We start from the raw sequence: 19521 nt of genomic DNA on the forward strand, positions 1-19521 counted from the left end.
TTCTCTGCGCAGTACCGTTGTGTCCCGAACTCACGGACTTAGGCGTCCTCCACTCCTGGCTTCCTTAGATTTAATTACAGGTGAGGAACAGCGTTGGTGTCATCGACTCCTCGACAGATTTTTCTATTGCTCTTGTCTTGCTACCAGGTCAGCGGAAAAGGCTAATCTGCATTGTCAGGCTCGGCTTCCGACTCCTTCTGTCTGGGCGGTACTGCGCAGGTATTGGCCCGCCTGGGCGTCATGTGGTCCGCGGCCGGATGATGGCGGGCGGTGCTGGAGATGTGCGAGCGCTCTTCGGGGCTGCAGTCCGCGCGGCGCTGGAGGCCTGGCCCGCCTTGCAGGTGAGCGGAGCCGCGGCTGGGATAAAGGTTAGGGACCGGGAGAGAGCAGGAGTTGGTTTAGCGAGCCGCCTGAGGCTTGGTTGGGCGGCATAAACAGCGGAATTCTGCGCCACTGCAGGCGGGCTCCCGGACTGAAGTGATGGGCTTGGGTCTGTATTCGCAGATCGCTGTGGAGAACGGCTTCGGAGGTGTGCACAGCCAAGAGAAGGCTAAGTGGCTCGGGGGTGCAGTGGAGGAGTATTTCTTCCGCAATGGTGAGTGAATGTAAGGCTCTGGGATTTGTTTCTGTGGGGGCGTGAGGAGGAGGAGGCCGCCTATTCTAGTGAGTCCACACTTCTTGAGCAATTGTTGGTTGGTACCTGAGGGCGAGGTGGAATGAGCTCAGGCTTTGAAGTCAGAATCCTGAGTTCGAATGCCTTGTGGGCCGTGCCATTGACTCAGGGTATCAAGCTGGACAAGTATTATCGCCCTGTCTCAATACTCGGTTTCCTAATTTGTAAAATGGGTATAAAAGTATCCACCAGCGCGATCCTCTAGAAACATGTTAGATGCATCATGTAATTTAAAATTTTTCAGCCGCCACGTTAATAAAGTAAAAAGAAGCAGATGAAATGAACTGCTCACCTCAATAGGTCCAAAATATTTCAACATGTAGTCAGTATAAAACGCTATTAATGAGATGTTTTACATCCTTTTTTAGTATATTAAAATTTCAAAATCTGGTGGGTATTTTGCAGTTTTAGCACATCTCATTGTTTCTTTGCCTAGCCACATTTTAAGTGCTCAGTAACCATATTTGACTATTTGGACCACAGAGATCTACATCTTTGATGTGTCTTGAGGGTCGTATAAGAACAAAGGGTCCTACAGGGAGTCTTTTACAAAATAAGGTTTTTTATAGAATTCTTCGTTTAGTTTTTTAGTCTTGGAGGTGACATTAGGCGGAGTCCTTCCTCTCAAGGAAATTTACCATCTAGTGAGAGATCCAGATAAGTAAATAGGCATTTGCAGACAGGGTAATAGGTGTTCTAATAATGAGGAGCTCAGGATGCTTTAATGTGAGCTGGGGGAGGAGGCGTCTTTCGGAGATCTTTAGGGAGTGGTGGTGATTGGGCTGACTCTTAAGGGATGAGAAGGAGTTAACAAGGAGGGGAGACAGAGAGAGCAACACTCAGAAATAAGTCCTGTGGTATGAGGACATTATGTGTTATATTTGGAAAGTGGCAGGGAGCTCAGTGTTAGAGTAGAGATGTGTGTGTGTGCGCTTGTGGGTATGTGGAAGGGAGGAGTGGTGGAGAACGAAGATGGGAGATGGGGAGGCCCCTGGAAAAAGAGTGAGACATGGAAGGCCTTATGTGCCTTTGATTTTTGTCCTTTAGGCCAGCGTTTGCCAGAATGCATGCTTTGGAAGACTAGTTCTATTAGATGTTCAGTAAAGAAAAAGCTTCTCTGGCCAAATTATATAAGGAAAGCTCTTATCTTCAGCTCTTAAGTGTCACAGTAATCATTAACATATTAAAGTCTTGGATAAGGACAAGAACCACCTAAAAGAAACCTGTTTACCTTTGTTTCCCTTTAGTTTTCTTTGAATAACTTCCCTTAAAATCTAGGAGGCCAGTTATTTTTCAAAAGCAGAATATGAAACACTGCAGTTAGGTGATTACAAATTCATGAGCAGGATCTAATAGGATGGGGTTTTCTGGCTAGAAAGTTCAGAAAGTAGTCAGTATGGAGCATGGACTTTAGAGGGAAAGACTAAGGAGAGGGCTGTGTCTGTCTAGAAAACGATGAGGCCTGACCTAGGGCCTTAGTCATGGAAAAGAAGGGATGGCTCTAAGGAAATTGTTTGACTGTAGAGGAGGAGGGAAAATGGGGCAGGTTTCTAGTTTGAGTCACTGGGTGGCTTAGGTGCCTTTCATGGACTAGAAGAATGCTGGAGAATGAAAATTAGGTTTGGAGGGTAACATGATGAATCTGGCTTTGGATACGGAGGGTCTGAAGCACCTGTGGAACAGGTGGAGCGTAGCCTGGGTTGAAAACTGATTTGGGGGGTATTAGAATGGTAGGGAAACTGAAGGGGGTGAATGAGCTCTCCCAGAGGGGAGAGAGAGCAAGGAGCTTTGTGGAAGTCTTTCTTGAGTTATTTTCTAATTCAGAAAAAGTAGAGCATGGGCCCATAAGGTAACTGAAGCTGAGAGGAAGTCTCAGCTAAAGTCATACAATAGGACATTGAGGTCAAGGCTGTGATGATTTCATCATGGCAAGTACTGAACATCCATTTCTTCTTACCTGTTGCATCCAACTGTGGCCTCCTGTGTTGGTGGAACCACAGTTGTGAAGTCTTTACATTTTAAAAACTTCAGCCCTTGAGTAATGGAAATGAACGTGGATTTCCATTGTTCCAGACAAACAAGGCCTGTGCTAGGCATTGTTTGGGTGACTTCTCATAACAGATCTTCAAGGAGGTTACCATTAACCTCACTTTGCAGAAGAGAAAACAGGCTTGGAGATGAGTAACTCACACGCTCAAGGTCACGTGGAGAGGAGGCTGGTTAAAATAGGCCAGCTGAAAAGAGGGTGAGTGTGGATGGAATGCTGCAGGAATAGAGGACTTGGTAGAATGCAGGAGATTGGAAATTAGGTATTTAATGTTTGTTTTGTTTTTTTTTTTCTTTTTAAAAATCATGTTAAAACCTGGGATGTAGAACACTTTAGCAAATAAAAGGCTCATTAAATCTTTACCCACCAACCAGATGTGGATCCACCAAGTAGGTACTTAAGAGTAGTGGGCAAGGGTGATGAAGTTGGCTGGTCTTTGACCAGAGGACTTTATCCTTTCATACTCAGCTGACTTGGAGCTAGATGAGGTGGAGGACTTCCTCGGGGAGCTAATGATGAACGAGTTTGATACAGTTGTGGAGGATGGGAGTCTGCCCCAGGTGAGCATATCATGGATACAACTACCATCTTCCTGCCTGCAGCCTTTCTTCTCCCTAGCTGTCTGTTTTAGATGAACACTTTTGGCTATAACCATTCTTTTCTTGAGTCCTGTGCAAGAACTTTCTATGACTCCCTGTTGCCTAAAGGAAAGTCTAGTCTTCCCAGGCCTTTCAAATCCTGCCTGTATTATTTCTCTCCACGTATCATTCTCAGTCAGGTCTGTTTGTCACCTCCATCTCAGGGGCACACCAGGCAGGTACATTTTCAAATGTTCTGGTTAACATCACTACTCCTGCTAGGATTGCCTTCCCTTTTTATGTCTTCGGTCTTTCAAACCCAGTTCTAGTGCCTTCCGTGCTAGGAGGGCCTCCTTCAACACTTCAGGCCCTTAATGAGCCCTTCATGTGTGGTTGCTTCATTAGTGAACTCCTTGGGGGAGGAAAGATCCCCATTCTCTTCTGGAAAATTCCAGACCCCTCCCTACTCTTGCTGCAAACATGAGCTGGTTGTATTGTAGGTTCTCTAGAAAATCGAAGCTGGTTGAATGTTTTCTTGGTAGGTGAGCCAGCAGCTGCAGACCATGTTCCACCACTTCCAGAGGGGTGATAGGGCTGCTCTGAAGGAGATGGCCTCTCTCATCACCCAAAGAAAGTGCAAGGTCAGAGCCACTGCACTGACGACAGCCGGAGAGACTGATGAGGACGATGATGCAAACAGCGTGGAGGAGATGGAGGTGAAAGGGGTGCAACTCTTGGGTGTGGAGATGTAGATATTTTCAGTCTTCTGGGAGATCAGCTAATTTCACAGGGAAGTGATGGGGGTGGTGGTTGTTGTATTATCCATAAAGGGCAGGACATTTTCCCAAGGCCACACAGCCAGTCCTGGCAAAGCTAGGAGAGCCTGGGTCTCCATTGGCCATAGCTGGGGGTTTATTTAGCTCTCTCTTGTATTTTTCCTCTAGGTTGCAGCTACGAATGATGGGGCAGCTACATATGGGGTCTGCCCCCAGCCTGCACCCTCTGGTCCAGACTCCCAGACTATTAAGGAAGAGGATATAGTGGAGGATGGCTGGACCATTGTCCGGAGAAGGAAATGAATGGGGCTGGAAATGGTCTGGGTCCTTGAATGCTAGTTGTTTGTGATTTGCTTGTAGGGTTTTTGTTGGAGGGATGTGGACCTGTGGACTGGTTATCCCATATCCACCGTCTCCCCATTCCCTTGTCCAGCTTCTTCCAGGGAAAGAAGAGCCCAAGGGTCCTTGGACTTGGGGTGGTCTGAGTGATGAGGCCTGATTTCCCAGCAAAGTGCCTCTTGGGTGCAACCAGTGTGAAGAGGGAGGGATGAGTGGGTGTGGGAGTGACTGGAGGAGAAGCTAAATGCTGGTTGGTAGTAGGCAGGTGAATGTGTGAAGGGAGAGAGCCAGCAGGAGAACCAATATTCCTGCTGGGTAAGGAGTGGTGAGATGAGCTTGCAAACAGAAGAGAGATTAGTTGAAGATATGAATGAAAGTAGCTGTGGTACCTGCCCCTCCCCTGCCGCCACACAGAGCAGCTCTGTGCTCCTGAACTTCCCAGGGATGTGTCCTTCCTGCAGCCCAGGGTCCGGCCCTAGGTTCCTTCAGGATGTCTAAGATCTTGTTTAGGCAGTGAGCTCAGGGGACCTGGACTTTGTTTTCTGTCTCTGCTCCAACCTCTTTCCAAACACCTCATCCCATCGAAGTCACCTCAATAAATAATACCCTGTTGTTTAATTTGTGGCTTGACCTGTGAGTAGTCTTGGAGCTGAGCTTCAGAGCTCAACAAGGGAGCAGTTTCTGGGCCTACCCCAACAACCTGGTACTTTGGACAAACAAACAGATGGATGAATGGAGCACAGCCGCGCTCTGAAAATTTCCGTAAGCTTGAAATAAACTGTATTTTTCTTTAAAAAACAAAACAGAGTATTCATTGTCCTCCCCCGTGTTCCCCTGTCCTGCCCAGTGGCCCTGCCATGGGTCTAGACGATAAAATACTGGGTAGCCCTGGGGGCCAGGTAGAAGCTGTAAGCCATGGGAGAGGCAGGAGGGGTCTGGTCACCACCCCACATAGCATCATACATATGAAGACACTGGTTGAAGGGGCAAGGGTGGGCCAGGGCCATGGGTCTGTGGCAGAGCTGGCACTTGAATCCAGATCTCCTGCCTCTGGTGCTTTGGAGGGAACTGGGTGGAGGCAGGATCTGTAGGGTATTGAGGGGTTGGGGGAAAATGGCCTAATTCAGGCAGGTCTAGAAACAGCCCCCACCCTCCCTGGGGGGACAGGGTTTAAAAAAAATTAACCTCACTGTACGAATATTTTTTTTAAAAGCCCAGGTTTTGTGAAAAGATGAATTAAAAAAACCCGAGACCCAGCATTCAGGATTGAAAGTGCCCATGATGGGAGTTCAAGTATTGACTGAGCTGGGAGGGTGGGGGCTGGGGCCCTTAATTGGACATGGGCAGCTAGAGTGTGGGGCAGGGGGTCCCAGTTACCCACAAACCCTCTAGGTCTTATCTCGGGTCTGGGGGGCTTCGGAGGGTTCAGCAGTGGCTCCTGAAGCTGCCACTGGCACCTCCTCCATCTCCCTGTCCTCAGACAGTGTGGGCCCTGGGCAGAACGTGTCCCCACGGCCTGCCCGGCCAAGCACAGCCATCCAGCGCCGCTGTAGCTCCTCTGTCTCAGGACTGAAGTACCAGCTCAGGTGGCTCTGGGTGATCTTGAAGACATGCCGTCTGTCAGGCCGCTCCCCAGCCTCAGGAGGCCCCACCTCAAAGCCAATGAGGGGCAGGCTGCGCTGCGCTTTCACATCCTGGGGAACAGGGACAGAGCTAGGGTCACCTTGGGGTTGTGCTTCTCACTGGTTTTGCATCTTCTAAACCCCTCTTTTTCTTTCCCTGTTCAAGAACCTTACGTGGTTTAGCTGAGCAACAGGAAAATGTCTGAACTGGGGCTAGAACTGCAGGCTGGTTCAAATACCTCTTTCCTTCCACACCCCAAGCCAGCTAGGCTAGTCTTGAGCATATAATGTTTTCAGGCCTTTTGGCTGTTGCCCTCTTCTCCATCTTGCCCACTCCAAATTGGATTAAGCAGTATCTTGTCTCCAGCTTCCTTCCCCCATAACTCACTCCACTTATCCTTACGTACGTTTATCCATAATCACTCTTTGTCTCATAAGGGTGGGAGCTTCTGATTTCCCCTTAGGTTCACACTATCCTCCAAGGCCAAGGAGAGGTGAAGGACTGAGAGGAAAGGAGAGTAGCCTGGCTTTGCCAGGTGGCTGAAAGGACCAGGAGTAGGATGCATACCTGAGGGGCTCCATAGATGTACAGCACCAAGGGTTCGTTCTCAGGGACCACAAACCATGCCTTGTGCCAGCCTTTTCCACCCTTCTCCATGTAGTGTAGGAAGCTGCAGATGACACTGTTCTCTGCAGCCACTGAGGCCTGTTTCTGTGACCAGAGACATGAGGGGCATCAATATTGATAGGAGGCCTACCATGGCTCCAGCACCCCCTCAGCATAGGGATTGCTATTCGCATGTCTCAGGAGGATCCTGAAGCTCAGGTGGCAGGAGTGATTTGCCCACTGTCAACTCAGTGAGAGTTGAAATTCAAAGCCAGGCTTATCTGCTGGATTCGGGGCATGGCTACTGCCTCTAAGGCTTGGTGGGAGGGGTGTGTGACTCTCAGTGGGGGCCCATAAATGTCAGTCAGGCATTCTTCCATCAGTCCATTTATTCCTCAAGTCATTTATGCATTTACACTTCATCTTTTTTTTCAATCTTCCATCACATGCATTCCCTACACTCAGCGAGAAGCTACTTAGCATTGTGGTTAAGGGGTTGTGTGGGTGGATGGGTAAGGCAGTCAGGCTCAGAATCCCAGCCCTAGATGGAAATACTGATATATTGACTTGGAAGGAGAGCATATAGGGCTGTTCTGAGGATTAAATGAGTTACTATATGTAAAGTGCTTAGAAGAGTGCCTGGCATGGAGTTAGCTTTCTTTAAGTGTTAAATAAATACCTCAATTTAGTTACAAAGTATAAGTTTATGTATGTGCATGTATCTAGAAAGACAGGAAGCATAAACATTAATGGTGGTAATCTCTGGGTTGAAGGAATTGGTAGTAGTTGTTTAGTCACTAAGTGATGTCCGACTCTTTTGCGACCCCATGGACTGTAGCCCACCATGCTCCTCTGTCCATGGGATTTCCCAGGTGAAAATACTGGAGTGGTTTGCCATTTCCTTCTCCAGGGGATCTTCCCAACTCAGGGATTGAACCTGTGTCTCCTGCATTGGCAGGTGGATTCTTTACCAATGAGTTACCAGGGAAGCCCTGAGTTAAAAGAATATGGTATTTTTTTAATTATTTTTGGTTATGATGTCTAACTTTCTTCAATACAGATATCCATTGTAATAAGAAAAGGTAGTTTGTTAGTTAAAAGAAAATCCCAGCTCTGCCACTCACTGTGTAACTTGGGCAAATATACCTCCCTGGGCCCCAGTTTCCTCCTTTGTAAAACAAGACTAGGAATAGCATTGATACATAAGTTACTGTGAAGATTAAACGTCTAAAGCACTTAAATATAAAAATTACTCTTTCATTCACTTTTGTACTCATTTTACTCACTCGAAGCCTGGGTCACTTGTTCAGCACATGCATATGGTATTACAATTTCAGAGATGCCCAGGCCTTAATCACCACTGCATGAGTGGCTGGGGCCCCTGTGGTCAGTTGAGGGTTAGTTAAGAGGCCTGGCTCTTACCTCCAGGATGGACCTCCGGCGCTGGGGTGTATGCTGGCTGCAGGCTGGGCTGCTCCCGGGTACCCCGTGCAAGGCCACGTAGCAGTCAGTGCACACACGGTTGGAACGGTTGTTGTCATAGACAAGGCGAGCCCGGAACTCGGAGCACTTCCCACAGACCACCTGGGGTGGCAAGTGGGTAAGAACAGCCTGATTCCAGTGGGTCTTCCCCTTCAGTGTACCAGCTCCCACAGTGGACTTCACAGCCTGCCCCCTCTTGGAGGGTGCCCTCTTAGAAGTGGGCCTTTGGGTTGCCAGCCTGTCCGCTCCCTAGCTCTGCCCCTGCCTCTCAACACTTACATGTCCACAGGCCTTGCAGTGGTGCCTGCGTTTGGTGATGGAATTGAAGGGCTCCTGGCAGCGCATGCACATGGTGACTTCCTTTTCCCGGATGGGCGTCGGTGCCCGCTTTCCAAGATCCACGTTCTGGAGAGAGGGCCAGGTCTCAAGTCAGAGAGTCAAACTCAGACTCCCCAGCCCAGTCCATCCAGCCCTCGCCCAGGCTTGGATCATCACTGGTAGGCAACAGACAGATTCAGAAGACCTGCCTTTGAGTCCTGGCTCTGCTCTACTTCACTGTGCTATTGAAGACCTGTCACTTGTACCAATCCTTTCCAGGCATTGGTTTCCCCAATAATTTCTCTGTGATCCTACCAACAGAAGCCTGTGCTTCTGCAGTCATTTACTGCCTCTCTGGGAAGAGGAGAGGAGTATCTCAAGGTAAGGTGGGCACTTGGAGGCCTGGAGGGGGTCCTGGAGGGGACGTGGACTCTTACCGGAGAGTTGGGGGGTGTGTCTTCATCTTCCCTGTTTGTGGAATTTAACAGCTTGAAGGTCTCCAGCGTCTGTTCATGCTTCAGGAGGGTAGAGTTGATGGCCTGGGAGAGGTGTAAGAAATAAGAGGTCAGAACCACATCAAAACCCAACTATCTATTTCCACCCTTACCTCACTTTCCTATAAACTAGCTTGGAGTCAGAAAAGTTGGATTCTAGACCCAGCTCTATACCTTGCTAGATGTATGACCTTGGGTAAGTCCCTTCCCAAAATCCAGGTCTCAGTTCTTATATTTGTGAAATGGGGGAGGGGGATCAGTGGCTGAAAAACCACAGAAGGCCTTCCTGGCAAATGTCTGGGATTAAATGTTTTACAGGGCTTAACTCACTGAGGTTACACCTTCAGAGGAGCCAGCTTTCTAAAGAACTGCGTAGTTTCTGCTTAACCTCTGGACCTCAGTTTGCTTATCTGTAAAATGGGGATGGTAAAATTTATTGGAAGGCAGATGTCCGGGCCCATTATGGTCAGATGTGAATATTAGGGGAGAGCCCACCACCCCCAGAAGACCTGTTAATACTCTTCCAGCCCCCTACCACAAAGCCTTCTTAGATGTTACCTGGACCCAGTCTTTCTTCTCTTCCTCAGTCCTTGGGTAGGGAAGGTGGTGGGGGCAGGGGGAAAGAAAGATGTTGGGTTAGGCAGGCCAACCAAAAGCAATTGGAGTGGTAAAGATGTTTTGGAGTTGGAAAGATCTGAGTTTGACCTTCTTGCTCCTTCACTTACCACTTATGTGACCTTAAGCAAGTCATATAACCCGAGTTTACTTATTCAACATTTATTAATACTTTCCAGACCCTGTGCTAGGAGCCTGGGCCTCAGAGAAGACCCTACCATCAAGGAAGGAGCTCATGGGGGCAGACATGGACAATACAGGGGAACCAGTGCTGTGACAGAGGGAAAATGGGGCTGAGGAGCCCAGGAAACCTGTCCCATCCTGGAGTTTGGGTGGGGGCTGCTAAAGATGGTTTCCTCAAGGAGGTGCTAGCCCTCAAGTAGAGGGGGTTAGGGTGAAGTGTGTGAATTAGCATATAGAATGTATAGGAAACCATGAATAGTTCCCTGTTTTTGCTAGAATGTCAAGTTTGAGAAAGGAGGGCAGTTTATTTTTCTTCACTTGTAAAAATGGATGATAATTATCAGCCTGGGTTGTTCTGAGCAGTAACTGGAAAGTGAAAGCTGCTCAGTCATGTCCCACTCTTTGTGACCCCATGGACTATACAGTCTATGGAATTCTCCAGGCCAGAATACTGGAGTGGGTAGCTTTTCCCTTCTCCAGGGGATCTTCCCGACCCAGGTATCGAACAGGGGTCTCCTGCATTGCAGGCAGATTCTTTACCAACTGAGCTATCAAAGCAGTAATTGAGGTGATGTGTAAGGTGCCCAGCACAATCCTTGATACACTTGGTGCTCAATCAGTGTGTTGCCCCTTCCCTTTGCCTTCCTTCCCCAACTCTCCTGCCTGCCCTGGTGCAGGCCCATCAACAGCTCACTAGCAGTAGGAGCCAGCCTCTTGGCTGACTCCCGCCTGGCCTCTAATCTCCTTCCACATTTACACACCAATGAAAGCCACTCAATCATGTCCGACTCTTTGCGACCCCATGGACTATATAGTCCATGGAATTCTCCAGGCCAGAATACTAGAATGGGTATTTCTCTTCTCCAGGGGATCTTCCCAACCTAGGGATCGAACCCAGGTCTCCCGCATTGCAGGCGGATTCTTTACCTGCTGAGCCACAAAGGAACCCCATCTACACTCCAGACATTAAAAAGTATTTTTCTAATATGAAAATGCGACTGTATCCTTAGGATCATCTCATGAAAAATCAAGGATGTGAGTCAATATTTAGCCACAAGAATGTCTACTGCAATGCTATTTATTGTCATGAAAAATTAGAAGCAATCTATGTGTCCAACAACAGGGGAGCAGGGTTTAAAAAAAGAAATGATTGTATATATCACTACTTCCACACAACATAAGTGATAAAGCTGTTTATGTTAACTCAAAACAACATATATAAAATAAACATAGCATTCCCTTTTTGTTTAAAAACACATGTGCCATGAGTGTTTACATTTGTCAGAACTCATCGGTGGTACACTTAAGAGCTGTGCATTTCACTCTGAAAATTTTGCCTCAAGAAAAAGGAGGGGACCTTAAACAAATATTGAAGGCTAGTTAACAATATGCATGCCAAAGTCTTTAGGGGTGAGGTGTATGATATCTGCAACTTACTTGGTGAAATGCATTAAAAAAAATCAGATGGATTGGTAGATGGATGAAATGATAGATTTGTGATAAAGTAAATATAGTACAATATTAACACTTGAATCTACATGGTGAGCTTGGGTGTTCACTGTATTTAAACTTTCCTGTATTTTGGAAAATACTCATAATAAAATATGGAAAGGAAACATTGTGTGTTTCTGTGTGTGTACACATATGCAAATAGAGGAGAAGCCAGAAAGAGTTTCTGCCAACACATCAGCACTGACTGTCTCTGGGTGGTACAGTTCTAGGGGATTTTACTTTATTCTGATTGTATTCTTTTTTATTTATCTATATTTTCTAACTTCTTTGCACTAAACAATATTGCTTTTGATGTTTAAGAGCCACAGTAGTGTTTTTGGCAGTGCATACTTAAGTATATAGGGGTGAAGAGTCATGTCTGTAATTTACTTTAAAATGGTTCAGCAAAATATCTATATGGCAAAAATATATACTGATTCCTAAGTCAGTGGTTCTAAACCCTGGTGCCAGGTTGAATCATACGAGCAACATCACCTTCTTTGTTTCTGCTGGTGGAGGAAGGTGAAAGTGAAAGTCGCTCAGTCGTGTCCAACTTTTTGCAACCCCATGGACTGTAGTCCATGGAATTCTCCAGGCCCTTGTGCACATAATATTAAAATCACTTGGGAAGCTTTTGAAACTCCCCATCTTCAGGCTATACCCCAGTCAAATTAAACCAAAGTCTTCAGGGGTGGGTCCCAGACATCGGTATTTTTGAAAGCTCCTCAGTTGATTCCTATGTCACCAAAGTTGAGAATCAGCTAAGTGGTGGGCATATGAGTGTTTGTTGTAGTTCTACTTTTCTGGTTATTTGAAACTTTTCATTAAAAACATTTTTAAAGGGCAAAAAAGCAACTGCAAAGCAAACTCTCCATGCCTTCCCTCTGCTACTAGGAGGAAACCCTACACTGCTCGGGGCACCCTTCTGGGCCCAGCATCCCTCTGCAGCCCCCTCCTTCCCATCCTAGCTGATGACCTGTCCCAGTCACGTGGCTTGTCATTTAGGCTCTGTTGAGCCCTGACTGGGCCCCACATCTGCCCTCCCCTGGCTGTGCCTGTTGTCACTTTTGTTCTCACTTTCCTGGCTGCAGGCCTCTGAGATGCTTAGTCTCTCACAGCATCAAACCCAACTCCCTTCTCTCATCTTCCAGGACACCCTCTAGCCCACATTCATCTTTCTCTCCTGCCTCCATGCAGTCCCAGCAATGAGAGTTCTGACTCTAATTTCTTAATTCCTTGCAGCCTCTCAGAAGCGGATCATCTATCCACATGCATTCACTCTCTGGCCCTGACCATGGCCTCAATACCCTATCACCAATTCCAGCTCTGCTTCTTTCTAGCTGTGGGATCTTGGGAAAGGTGTATAACTCTTCTGTGCCTCAGTTTCCCCATCTGTAAAATGGGGTTGATAGTAACAGAGGCTACTTCAAGGGTTTTGAGAGTTCAACTAATAAATTTAAACAAGTTAAAATTAACTTAAAACTGTGCCTGACACAAGAGCAAGGCTTCATTAAATGTGAACTATTATTATAATCATTCAAGTAGAGAATGGATTTGAAGGCCCCTTTGTTAAATGGCTGGACATTATTTTAAAATTTGTTCTTTAAAGATTTTTTATTATGAAAAATTTCAAGCATACAGAAAAGTAGATAGGCTAACACAAGTACATTAAATGTATATTCACTACATAGGTGCAAATTTAAAAACTATTTTCCTATATCTTATACATATGTATATATTAATATATATCTAGATTATATATATATATATATATACAGGCTGATATAAATCATTTAAAAATAAGTTACAGATATCATGATACTAAATCATCAGCATGCATCACCAAAAAAAAAAGCCATTCCCCTATATCCTCGTATACCATTATCACACCTGAGAAAGTTAGCAATAATGCCCTGGTAGCTAATGCCCAGTTCACATTTAGGATTTTCCCTACTGTCTTGAAAATGTCTCTTAGGGCTGTTTTTTCTCAAACCAGACTCCTATCATGGACCAGGCATCGCATTTGGTTGTTATTTCTCTTAAATCTCTGAATCTACAATAAACTATTTGTGCTACTGTTACTCATGTTTGGATTACTATCTCATTCTTCCCTCTCCTCTAACAAAACCCATCAGAAGAGCAAGCATCTTTGGGGAAAGGTACCCATCCTTTCTCTGGAATACTCTCTTCTCTAGGGAGGTAGCCAGTCCCCTGGCACTAGGTCTAGAATGCCTCAGCATCTGAAGGTGACAGGAGGCTGGAGAGAAGATATAGGCAAGGGCAAGTACCTGGCCTGGAGCTCCAGGGAGCGCTGCTTTCCTGACACCAGGAAGGTCCGAGGCAGATTGAGGTTGGAACTTTCCTTCAGCTGAATAGAGAGAGAAAAGGGCTTGGTGAACTACTGAGCTCACCTACTGAGCTCCACAGGGCCCTCGCCCTCTGTACACATGTGCACACTTGGGGTCAGAGTCAGAATATCTTTGTTCCTCCCAGCGCCAAGGTCCCACTCCGGGTTCCCCTTTCCCACCTCCTGGTGCTCACCTCCATGCCATCTACATCAATGCGTGCCCGCACGCTAAACTTCTGGCCAAGGAGCCGCAGCCTGGGCACACAGTAAAGGAGGCGGTCGTTGAACTAGGAAGGAAAAGGTTTTGGATGTATGTGTGGAGGCCCCACAAGGGCTATGGCCCAGCTCCCTTCCCTTATAGGACTCCTGAAGCTTTACTGCTGGGGACTCAAGGCAATAGATGGAGAAAACACAGACCAGATTGGGCACAAAGGTTGCAAGGAAAGAGCCTAGGCGTGGGAGTCACTTCCTAGTTGGGTGGCCTTGGGCAAGTCAGTTCTCTCTAAGTCTTAGTTACATAATCTGTAAAGTTGAGGAAAAAAAGGCCAGTATAGGTAGTAAAACTACAATGCATTAGTAGAGGAAGGAACGGAGAGCAGGAAGTATAGCCTTGAGTGAGTACCAGGTCAATGTGGCATGGCGGGGTGGGGGTGGTGTGGCCCACTTGCACCCCTACCCCTGGCACTTACTAGTATGAGGTATCGGTCTTGAGTGGTCCCGTTCTTTGCTGACAGCTTAAGGATGTGGCCTTCTTTTATGAGCTCTTTGGTGGGGCTGACAATGTCTTCCTCACCTCCCAGCAACTCGTATACCTTCAGTAGCTTGTGCATTCGCTCCTGGTAGTGAGTAAAAGGCAAGGTTGGAGGTTCCGGCCTCCCCTCAGATGTCCACAAGTTGCAAGCCTCCCACTTCCCAGGATGGAGATAGGTGGGTGGCCAAGGAAAGGCAGGGGCTAGAAGGGCCACTCACCATTTTGCGGATGGCAGCATTAGAGTGCTCTGCTGCTGTGGCTATCAGCTCCAGAGACTCTGCAGACAGAGTGGGAGGTCAGATAGGGGCTAGCAGGAAAAAGGCTTTGGGAGCTTCTCTGCTTCCTGAATACTTCCTCCTGGCCTGACCACACCCTCCTCATTCCAGAAAGTGCCAGACTCAAAGATGTCCATAGCAACATCACTTAAAATCAGAAAATGACTCGATTAATGCCACAGTAGTAGCAGAACCACAAATAGCTGGAAGCCAATAAAACACAAGCTTAAGATTATTATTGCCACTAACAAAATAACAGTGATTGTTACACCTGTAACTGGAAGGACATATAACCACATTTAACAAGTTGTCTCAGGAGCTTCCCTGGTGGCTCAGTGGTAAAGAATCTGCCTGCCAATGCAGGGTTTTATGGGTTCAATCCCTGTTCCGAGAAGATCCCATGTCACAGGACAACTAGGCCCGTGTGCCATAGCTATTGAGCTTGTGCTCTAGAGCAGTTAGCTGCAACTACTAAAGCCCACGCACCTAGAGCCCATGCTCTGCAACAAGAAAAACCACTGTAACTAGAAGCCTGAGCACTGCAGCTAGAGAGTAGCTCCCGTTCACCACTAGAGAAAGCCCGCCCACAGCAAGGAAAACCCAGTGCAGCCAAAAATAAATAAATAAATATTTTTTAAAAAGTTGTCTCTGCAGCAAAAGAGACACAGATGTATAGAACAGTCTTTTGGACTCTGTGGGAGAAGGCGAGGATGGGATGATTTGAGAGAATAACATTGAAACATGCATATTATCATATGTGAAACAGATCGCCAGTCCAGGTTTGATGCATGAGACAGGCTGCTCAGGGCTGGTGCACTGGGATGACCCAGAGGGATGGGATGGGGAGGGAGGTGGGAGGGGGGTTCAGGATGGGGAACACATGTATACCCATGGCTAATTCATGTCAATGTATGGCACAAACCACTACAATATTGTAAAGTAATTAGCCTCCAATTAAAATAAATAAATTTTTAAAAAAGTTGTCTCTGGATGATGGGACTATGGGTGATTTCAGTCTTCTTTTTCCAAATTTTTGACAAAGAATACGTGTTAACTTTTATAATCAGAAAACAAGTCATATAAAGAAACAGAGACAGTTCTATTCTTTGTCTCAATAATTCTGATGATAGGAATCTATACTAAGAAAATATGTGTTCTATGTACAAATACACTTTTGTTGCAGTGGTGTTTACACTGATGTCAAATCAGAAACAATACAACTGTAGGGAGGGGTTCAGTTAAACAGAGTAATGTGCATTAATATAACACAATACTGAACAACCTTTGCAAATGATGCTTTTGTAGGATTTTTCATGATGTGTGAAATGCTCAGGATATTTTAGGAAAAGGAAAGGATACAAACTTGTGTATATCTGCTGCTGCTGCTGCTGCTGCTGCGTCGCTTCAGTCGTGTCCGACTCTGTGCGATCCCACAGACGGCAGCCCACTGGGCTCTGCCGTCCCTGGGATTCTCCAGGCAAGAATACTGGAGTGGGTTGCCATTTCCTTCTCCAGTGCATGAAAGGGAAAAGTGAAAGTGAAGTCACTCAATCGTGTCCGACTCTTAGCGACCCCATGGACTGTGGCCTACCAGGCTCCTCCATCCATGGGATTTTCCAGGCAAGAGTACTGGAGTGGGGTGCCATTGCCTTCTCCGTGTGTATATCACATGATCTCAATGCCACAATTATATGTGTATAAAAAATACCAGGAAGAAAATATGTCAAAATGTTCCTCACTCTTATTCTCTGGAGTTTTGTATCATAGATGATTTTCTTCCTTGCCTCTTTCAGCTTTCCTGTATTTCCATATTTCCTATTGTGACTAGGTATCAGAAGAAAATACGAAATAAATCCCTATGCATCTCCACACACTAATGAATCTTGTCCACGCTTGAGGCCCAGCTGCACTGTACCCCACTCTTGTTTGCATGGTGCTGGATTTTCCCATTCAGAAAATATGCACAGGTGCTTCTGAAGAGAGTCCACATGGTTGGCCAAGCAAGTGTTATTTTCCCAGGAGGCTGTCTCTCAATGACCAAGGCTTGGTGCTCAAGATCTGTGGTCCCTAACCCAGTTCAGGCCTTTCAGGTGCCAGTCTCCAAGCTCCCAGCCCTTTTCCACCCTAGCTGTCAGAGGGAGCGTTTTCACACACAGCTTGCTGTCATTCCTCTGTTCAAATCTGTCAGTGGTTCCCCTATGCCTGCAGGGTAAAGACCCAGTCCTTTAGCCTGGCATTCTAAGCCCTTGGTCAACACCTCTGTTGACCTCTCCAGCCTTCTCCACTTGCACCTCCCTAAACATGTCCTGTCTTGCTTCATCTGGCCAACTCAGTCTTCTGGATTCATCTCACCTCCTCCAAAAAGCCTTCCCTGAGTACCCAGGCTGGGTTAGGACACTGTCTGGGTTCCCACCTTCCCCTTTGCTCCCTTCTGTCCCACCAGTCACACTATGTATTCATTGTGTATTTACCTATCTGCATCCCTCAGCAGATTAGGAGCTCCCTAGTATGGGGAAAATGTTCCACCACCTTTTCCTGGGCTCCTGAATAGATGCTTTGCCTAGCATTCTTCATAACAACCTTATGTGCCTTGTTTGTCCAATGAGGAAACTGAGAATCAGAAGAGGTGCAGTCCTAGGCTGTGTGCCCCAGGAGGCAGCAGAGCTGACATTAGAGCTGCCCTTCCTTCCACACATTCTGCATGGGGTATGCTGGGTCGTGGAGGTAGGTGGTGCCCAGGAAAGGGGTCAGGAAGAAGACTCTGGCAAGCTGTGGTCATATAAGCTCAGGCCTGTAGAGGCCACTGGGCTCAGACTACTTTGCTATTAGGAACTCTGTCTGGAGGTGTCCTGTGTGGGGTATAGATGGGCTTTTCCAGGGGTCTAGTGGGTACAGGCTGTCTGGTGATTCAATGTGGGGATTTCAGTCCAGGATTTCTTTTAGGGGTTCAGGCTAGGGAGTGTGGTTTGGGGAGCTTTGTCTAGGAGCTTGGTAGTTTGGTCTGGAAGCTCTGATGGGGCCTGGTCTGGGCTGGGCAGTCTAGGATCTTGGTTAGAGTTCAGTCTTGGGCTCAGGGGGTGCTGCTCAGGCCAGGAGTTCCAGCTGGCCTGGTTTGGGGAACTGAGTCTAGGGTCCAGGCTCCAGAGTTCAGTCTGGGAAATATAAAGTAGGAGAGTCACTGTGGAACCACAGATACGATTCAGTGGGGTTCAGATCTGGAGGTACTTTCTGGGGCTTTACCTGGGGGTTTTAGTTTGAAGGGTAAACAAAAAATAGGGAGGTCAACTTAAGATCTTGGGCTGGGGAGCCTAGTGAGCACATCTCATTCTGAGAAGCTCAGAAAACTGGACTGGGAAGTTCTTTCTGAGGGGCTCATCTTTGGGCTCAGTGTGGGGAGTTCAGCTGGCCAAACTCAAGTTCTGAAGCTTATCCTAGGGACTCATATAGGGCTGAAATTGGTATAAAACAGGAAACTAAGTTAGGTGATCTCAATCTGAGGGCTGATTTTAGGAACTCTGTACCTGCTATTGCTTCTGCCTGGGACATGCTCCTCCCTACTCAGCACATGGCTCTCCTCTTCTTCTTGTTCAGATTTGATTCAAATATCCTCCTCTCTTCTGAGAGGTCACCCAGTCTAAAGTTGGCCCCTCTAGTCACTGTCACATCACCCTCTCATTCTCTGAATCACACATAGCACCTATCTAATGTTCTCCTGTGTATTTATGACTTTTGCCTACTGTCTATCTCCCCAACTAGAATACACACTCCTTGAGATCAAGGACCTTGTCTGTCTTGTTCACCTTCCATATCCCCTGTGCCTAGGACAATTCACAGAGCACCAAGATACTCAGTAAATAGATGAAGGACTGATCTATTATGTTAATGAAGGAATAAATGGAAATAAAAGTCTGGGGAGAGAAAGCTGGGGAGATTCTGGGGAGCACTCTTGTGGTGTAACCCTGAGAAGTGGGTCTCATATTGAAAGAATCTGAATGAAACCCTTGCTAGTGGTTCAATGTGTGAGTACTTGTCTAGGGAGGTGGTATTTTAGCCTAGAGATCCAAACCTGGGAGGCAAAAAATACGGAGTCCAGTCTGGGGTACTCAGTTCTGGGGAGGTGTTTTGATGGGGTTCTGATCAGACTTGGAGGTTCTTTTGGGAGGGTCATTCTGGGTAGTGACTGGTGGGTATGGAATGAAGCTCTAAATGTGGAGAATGGAAAGTCAGGGGCTTGATGAGACAAGTCTTTCTGGGGAGCTCAGCAGTGGAGATTCAGTAAAGAAAACTTGGCCTTGAGAGGGTCAGTCTGGGCTCTTAGGCTGATGGCTGAGTCCTTGAAGGTTTAAGCTCAGTTTCATTTTGGACTGGGGACAACTTCATTTGAGAACCAGTCAAGGGGTCATCCTTGGGGTCTTAACCTAGGGAAGAGATCCCTTTAGGGGATCTGAGTACACCCATCAAACTCTGGAGTTCCAGTTGGAAACTTCAGGCTGGAGGACTCGTGAATGTCCTGTCTAGGTGCTCAGGCAGAGACCTCAACCTGGAGGTTCATCCTGGGGTCTCATTCCAGACACTCAAGGTGGGCCTTTCAGTTTGGAGGTCCTACTCTGAGATCTCAATCACATGGCAATGGAAGGCTGACCCTGTTAGTTGTCTTTGGCGGGGGGTGGGGGGGGTGGGGAGGAGGGCCCAGTTGTATGCACTCACTTTGGGCGTCCTTGCTGTCCGGGGAGCCATGGGGCAGCTTTAACAGATAGTCCTTGAGAAGCAGCTCATAACGGGGGATGCGCTGCACGGGCTCCAGCATGTGGTGCTGCAATGTCAGGTTGCCACAGGCTTCCTCCTTCTGTGACAGGCAGAAGCAGGAGGGTTCAGGTCTGGCCAAAACCCCTAACCAGGTCCCCACAGACCTGTCCACCTCAG

General features: G+C 47.1%; 2 protein-coding genes across 5 annotated transcripts in view; one reads left to right on the top strand and one right to left on the bottom strand.

The window, feature by feature from the left end:
* The first annotated feature begins 244 nt into the window (after window positions 1-244).
* On the top strand, window positions 245-5216 carry TSR2 (TSR2 ribosome maturation factor). Of its 2 annotated transcripts, none has more exons than XM_081565488.1 (5): window positions 245-341; window positions 505-595; window positions 3189-3280; window positions 3841-4014; window positions 4243-5216. In XM_081565488.1, exons 1-5 carry the CDS (start codon window positions 258-260, stop codon window positions 4375-4377), a joined length of 576 nt encoding a protein of 191 aa, XP_081421614.1. In that variant the 5' UTR covers window positions 245-257; the 3' UTR covers window positions 4378-5216. The 2 variants fall into 2 exon arrangements, with proteins under 2 accessions (XP_081421614.1, XP_081421615.1); XM_081565489.1 differs by having other exon boundaries at window positions 3850-4014.
* Window positions 5171-19521, bottom strand: part of FGD1 (FYVE, RhoGEF and PH domain containing 1) — a 37436-nt gene continuing 23085 nt past the window's right edge. The window contains exons 8-19 of one of the 3 annotated variants that reach the window (XM_081565486.1): window positions 19306-19444; window positions 14542-14600; window positions 14262-14408; window positions 13767-13859; window positions 13514-13593; window positions 9495-9525; window positions 8880-8981; window positions 8404-8529; window positions 8065-8226; window positions 6604-6747; window positions 5775-6107; window positions 5171-5546 (exon numbers count right to left, since the gene is read on the bottom strand). In XM_081565486.1, the coding sequence (XP_081421612.1) occupies window positions 5802-6107; window positions 6604-6747; window positions 8065-8226; window positions 8404-8529; window positions 8880-8981; window positions 9495-9525; window positions 13514-13593; window positions 13767-13859; window positions 14262-14408; window positions 14542-14600; window positions 19306-19444 (1389 nt within the window). In that variant the 3' untranslated portion in view covers window positions 5171-5546; window positions 5775-5801. Of the gene's footprint in view, window positions 6108-6603; window positions 6748-8064; window positions 8227-8403; window positions 8530-8879; window positions 8982-9494; window positions 9526-13513; window positions 13594-13766; window positions 13860-14261; window positions 14409-14541; window positions 14601-19305; window positions 19445-19521 lie in introns of all 3 variants that reach the window. The other 2 variants (XM_081565485.1, XM_081565487.1) reach the window with 2 other exon arrangements.

This window comes from Giraffa tippelskirchi, chromosome X (assembly GCF_054371585.1).
Source record: "Giraffa tippelskirchi isolate mGirTip1 chromosome X, T2T-mGirTip1v1.2.pri, whole genome shotgun sequence".
NCBI classification, from domain to species: domain Eukaryota; kingdom Metazoa; phylum Chordata; class Mammalia; order Artiodactyla; family Giraffidae; genus Giraffa; species Giraffa tippelskirchi.

Coding starts and splice junctions, on each gene's coding strand:
- TSR2 (XM_081565488.1), top strand. CDS start 258: ATGATGGCGGGCGGTGCTGGAGATGTGCGAGCGCTCTTCGGGGCTGCA. Junction 596..3,188: donor GGAGTATTTCTTCCGCAATG/GTGAGTGAATGT, acceptor TTTCATACTCAG/CTGACTTGGAGCTAGATGAG. Junction 3,281..3,840: donor AGGATGGGAGTCTGCCCCAG/GTGAGCATATCA, acceptor TTTTCTTGGTAG/GTGAGCCAGCAGCTGCAGAC.